This window comes from Lates calcarifer, linkage group LG5, assembly GCF_001640805.2.
Source record: "Lates calcarifer isolate ASB-BC8 linkage group LG5, TLL_Latcal_v3, whole genome shotgun sequence".
Classification (NCBI taxonomy): domain Eukaryota; kingdom Metazoa; phylum Chordata; class Actinopteri; family Centropomidae; genus Lates; species Lates calcarifer.
The window spans coordinates 28,411,779-28,417,220 of record NC_066837.1 but is presented as its reverse complement, the minus strand read 5'-3'; the positions used below and the strand labels follow the sequence as shown (position 1 = coordinate 28,417,220).

Below are 5,442 nucleotides of genomic sequence, written 5' to 3'. Positions count from 1 at the left end.
GGGGGATGACATGCAGTAAGGGTCCGGCCGGATCGGGAGTTGAACCGGGGTCCGCCTGCTCAGACCACTAGGGCCCACATGGTACACGCCCTAACCACCTGAGCCTGACCCTTTTTAATGTTCTTCAGTGATGTTCTGGGTTGACACTGGATAATTCTATTATTACTGTTTCACACTTTTTCAAGTCCTTCTGAGTCCACTGGCATTTATTTCTTTTTTGCTTTATATTAGTCACTGTGCCAGGGTATTAGTAAATTCAGTTTTCACCTCTTATGTCTCTCACATTTGGTAGTTTTTTGGTTTATTTCTATGTACAAGCACGCAAAAAAAAAAATAAAATAAAAAATCAGAAAAATAGGCATATTGTAATGTAGAGTGTTGCAAGTTTTCTTCTATCACATCTGGTATGCTAACAGATAAATAAAGTTTTTGCAATCAAAATAAAAGTGTAGATGCCTTGGTCTTTTTTAAATGACAGTATTTTTGGCATGTAGCACCATCTTAACTTGAAATGTGTTCAGGCTGCAAAAAGCAGATTTACCAGCTTGTGGCACACCTACTGTGTAGGCTATGGGAAAGTGAACTCTTCACATGGTGTGAGTTGTTAAGTCATGAATGGGATGATACTTGCCACAGCTTGTATACAGTATGCAAACAGGCTTGTAAATAGTGGGCACAGGGAGCAGATTCAGGCCTATGTTAAACAATTATCCACAGTAAAATGTTTCAGCATGTTTCATAAACAGGTGCTGGTCTTGTGTCTGCTGTTCTACTTCCAATCAGAGCCCCCCACCCCCACCCCACCCCCCACCCCTGCCATGACGCCTCAGTGTGTCATGTTTTGTGGTTTCCAGTAACTGTTAACAGATATGAGGAATGTTGAGGAATACAGAAGACAGAAAGAGAAAGTTGATCTTTTAGATTTCACCTTCACCTTCACCTTCACCTTTCACTTTCTGACCCACAAATTCATATTCAGTATTCATTAGTCAGAACCACAAGAAACTAATAAAGCATAATCATAATACCAGGTAAAAGTTCATCTTCACAGAGTAAATAAATTCTTCCCTTTCATTTTATATAATACACTCTGTTCACAGCTGTTGTATCAACATTGCACAATACAGCACACTATGAGCAGTTCCATTTTAAAGCAAACCTCCCATATCGTCTTGTTTAACACATAACACATAAACACATAAACCTGGCACCATCACCTCCTGGCAGGAGCTTTTCTATCAAAGTCAACATGGTGCAACTGTTCTCACTCTTGACAGATGTTGTCTATTCAGGGTTTGGTTTATCAGGACATGCCTGGGCAAAAAGTTAATCACCTCTGTATGTAGTTCAGGCACTTTGTTTCTAATTTACTCATTTTATCTAATTACATCAGCAATCCACTTAATGAACACATTGTTGACCCTTTATCTTCCACATCAGTAAAATAAGCACTGGGCACATTCCAGAGTGAGTCTCCAGAGTGTGTCTGTGTGGAAATTCCAGAGCATGTTTCAGGTTTGGCTTAACGGGAAAAATCATGGACTTGGGGAAAACCCACTCTGCGCTGCCTATAAAAGGGGAAAAGGCTTGCAGCAGCTCTTCACTCCTCCCTCCCCACTTCAAGAGGATATAGAAACCTGCTGGAGTTCTTCTCTTTCTCCTCCAAAGGATCTCTGGACTTCTTTGTCGCGCAACAGAAAAATGGCCTTGTCACTGAAAAGCTCTGCTCTCTTGCTGGTTGTTGTGGCAGCAGTTTGCTTAGGGCTCTGTCAAGGTGAGTTAAAGTCCTGTTTAATGGTTACAGTGGCTTTTTAATTACAGGATTGCAGGATGAGTGATTCAGTAATGCTGAAAAACACTGCAAAACAGAATTTATCATGCATTATTCTTAAACTACAACTACAATTTAATAGATGTTGTTTCCATGGTAAAACTATGTATTAATTGTTCCTGTTTCTGAGGCTGCACATCTAACTGCAATCTAAAAACTTTTCCCTGCAGCTCATGAATTACCTGGACGTTGCTCTTGTCCCAACACAATCAAGTTCATTAAAGGCAACATGTCAGATTTCCAAGTCCTTGAAAAGCGGCCTGGATGTGACAAAACTGAATTAATGTGAGTTTAAAATAAACATTTTAATATCTGTTGCTTTATAAGACTTAGAGCCTCATCAGTCGTATTGACTTTGACTTCTTGTTTTTCTCAGTGTAACCATGAGTGGGTCGAACAACTCCACTGAGAAAATCTGTATGAACACCGAGGGAAAGATGGCCAAGGCTTTTTTGAGATGCTGGGAAAGGTAAGTTATATCATGCAATGATCCAAACAACATCACAGATTAGCAGTCATGCAATAACATGACTTTCAGCTCAACTAACTTTGGAAGTTAGTGCTAAATTGGTAAACTGAGCTCCTGCATTAGACCATCTGAGCTTAAATCTGCACACAAATTCATGCCTTTTCAAAAATGTAATAAACTGCATCTGAGCTATATTTTCTGACTGAGTCCTCCAGCAATAGTTGGATTTTGCACAGCTTTCACAGAGAGTTATGGCAAAAAATAACACCACTTAAAAATGTTTGATATGGCCCCAAGATGTAACACTGGAATGGATTTTGTAGAGCCAAAACCTTAACTGGCAAACCTTGCTCTGCAAAAGGCAGAAACTAAATGGGTTAGAAATCTTTCTGTAAATAAGAGGGGTTTTTATCAGGAAAGGCTGACTCAACAAATTTCAACACACACTGGTTGCACAAACCTCCAGATGTTTTGTATTAGTTCTCTGGCCTCATCCCAGTTTTTCTTCCTCTCTCTTTTCAGGATAAACAAAGATGAGAGCCGTAAGATGGAGTGTATTGAAAGAAAGAAAAGGGCAGAGTGAAAGGACAAGTGAGGGGAGGCCTGACTGGGGAGGAAAGTTATCCGGACTGGAGTCCCGGAGGTCACATGAAGACACACAAGCCCAATAATTCTGAGAGCAGAGCTTTCACTGAAGTCCTGCGCTGGAAAGGATTGGGAAATGACAGTTACAAGGGAAGAGTGGTGGGAGGGGAGATGCTTAACAGCTGGGAGGCAGGAAGGGGAGAGAATGGAGTAAAGAAACCAGGTTATGGAAGTCAGAGATAGATAACATAAATATATATATACTGTACTATAGCAGCAAGTCTGTGTAAGAAAGCCACTGTTGAATTGCACACACCTTCATTTTCTGTATGATATACAACTATTTATGTTGACTTATTTATTGTAAAAATAAAAAGGATTTTGATATGACTTAATGCTTTCTGGTTGTTTTTATCCTAGTTTTCTGCCAAAAACATTGAATTTATTTTCTCTGAAAAGGAATGAACTTTTGGAATCCTGCAAACCATCTGTTTCCAACTGCCATTTCTTAACCTTCCTAATGAAACCTGTGGCTCACCACCAGCATCTCTGCAGCTGAGCATCAAAATAAAAACAAATGGTTGTTTTTCTGCAGTGAAGACGCAGCTGGCACTTGAGGACATTGAAGTGACTTTGTTGCAGGGAGCGACCATTAATTGTTATCATAGAAAAACTGCTCTCTCCTCAGGGAGAAAGAAGCTTAGCATGATAACAATTAAATGATGCCCATGAGAAAATTTGACCACAGCTGTTTGCAGCTGCAGGCTAGATGACAGAGGGGGAATGGATTCCTGAAGCATCTCGTGACTCTGTCAACCGAAGTGAAAAGTGATGAGTTATGACTGCAAAAGTTCTCAATAGTTGAGTCAATAGAGCAACAAGGAAACAATCTTAGAGTCAGACTTCTTGTCACTTTTTGTGCAAAGAAGTATCAATTATGATACTGCAGAGGATAAAAATGTTACGCTTTTAGACACAAGCATGGACAAATTTCTGGAACCAGTGTTTAACCTGCAATAAACTGGGCAGCTGTTTCCCATTGCAGTGACCTACCAGCCAGTGCATGTCATAATCCTGTGTAAGCTATCAGTAACATCTTTTCTCTCAGTTTTCAACACGCCCACACAACAGCCATCAATTTAAGTCTCTCCTTATACAACATTCACCATTTTAAATTTGTGTTCCACTTGGAAAGGGAAAGTTAGGAAGCTAAGTACCCTCTGCCACATTCATGAATGTTGGCTAGCAAGATAGATTAGCTTTTGCAGTATTGACAGAAAAGTAAGAACTGACGTGGGAGTTAATGCATCACTCTTAGAAGGCTGACATTGCTGCTAGCTTTGTAGCCACAGCAGATTAAAAGTAGCTAACTTAGATACTTTGCTGTGTTGTGTATTTGTTGTTGTTTGTATTGTGTTTAAAAGTGAAAGCACAAATATTGAATAGCTCCTTTAAATTAGCTGAATTGATTCTTTTAGTATGAATATGTAGGTGTAACTACCGGTGATGGATGCTTGCAGCCATGTGCCACTGCTATATTGACATCTCTGTAATTCTTTTCACCAAGTGGGAGACATACCTGTCAGAACTCCCAAGTATCTCTGGTAAGGAATGACAACTCAGAGGTTGCTGTGAATGGTTTTTCCCACCTGTATCCTGTTATTACAGTCTGAATTGTATGATGTAAACCTAGTGTTTCAAGTGGAAAGTGGAAGCTAGCTGGCATAGCTTGCACTATAGTAAATATTTTCATCAGACATGACTTTTTGTTCATATTGTTTCAGTGCACTGGTCCAGTTGTGTCTATCTGTTGACACAGCAAGGGGCAGTCACTCCACAATTCAAATCTCCATGTTACATGGATTAATGTCCAGAGTAACATAGAGAGTATGACATTCAGCACACCACAAGACAAAATATATCCCTGTGCAGTATCACTACAATGATTCAAATCATTCAAATCATTGCTTACAAAACAGCAAGATTAAACTTGAGAACATGAAAAGAAGCCTGATGAACACTGGCAGCACATTCTTTAGTCAAAGAAATTGTTTGGATTACACGGGTTCCAGCATGTTTGATGTGGACCTGGCCAGGACTGCACAGTGCATGCAGAGATGTGAGTGCGCTGATGTGGAGCTGCAAAAGGTGTAGGGCAGGTGACATTTAAAGATGACACAATGAGTTTGTATACCCAGATAATGAATGATGGATGACAGGAGAGGAATTCTCCAATGTGATAAGGATGCTAAACACACTTCAAAAATTACACACACACAGTTTATAAAGATGTTCTCTGACTTGGATCCAATACAAAGTACAGCAACCCCTCCAGCAAAGAGCTGAACAGAATCATCTGTGAAAAATGGCAAAACATGTCTCCACAGATTTGTGCAAGACTGGTATCATCCACACCCAGGAGGATCGAATCAAAAATAAAGGTGGATATTAGATATAAGATTTTACATTACAAAATTGTGCTACATGGTCAGGATTTGTAATTACAGTGCTTAACATTTTCATGATATTGAGCAGGGGGTAGGAGGCTGGGGGGTAT

At 39.9% G+C, this 5,442-nt stretch overlaps 1 protein-coding gene across 1 annotated transcript; it reads left to right on the top strand.

Annotated features, from left to right (window-relative positions):
- The first annotated feature begins 1,590 nt into the window (after window positions 1-1,590).
- cxcl18b (chemokine (C-X-C motif) ligand 18b) lies at window positions 1,591-3,275 on the top strand. The gene is made up of 4 exons (XM_051070901.1): window positions 1,591-1,774; window positions 2,002-2,116; window positions 2,208-2,300; window positions 2,823-3,275. Exons 1-4 carry the CDS (start codon window positions 1,702-1,704, stop codon window positions 2,881-2,883), a joined length of 342 nt encoding a protein of 113 aa, XP_050926858.1. The 5' UTR covers window positions 1,591-1,701; the 3' UTR covers window positions 2,884-3,275.
- The last annotated feature ends 2,167 nt before the right edge of the window (window positions 3,276-5,442 follow it).

Excerpts from the sequence above, each read along its gene's own strand:
- cxcl18b (XM_051070901.1), top strand. The coding sequence starts at position 1,702 with ATGGCCTTGTCACTGAAAAGCTCTGCTCTCTTGCTGGTTGTTGTGGCA. Across the intron at positions 1,775-2,001 it reads TTGCTTAGGGCTCTGTCAAG|CTCATGAATTACCTGGACGT; the intron begins GTGAGTTAAAGT and ends TTTTCCCTGCAG. Across the intron at positions 2,301-2,822 it reads TTTTTGAGATGCTGGGAAAG|GATAAACAAAGATGAGAGCC; the intron begins GTAAGTTATATC and ends CTCTCTTTTCAG.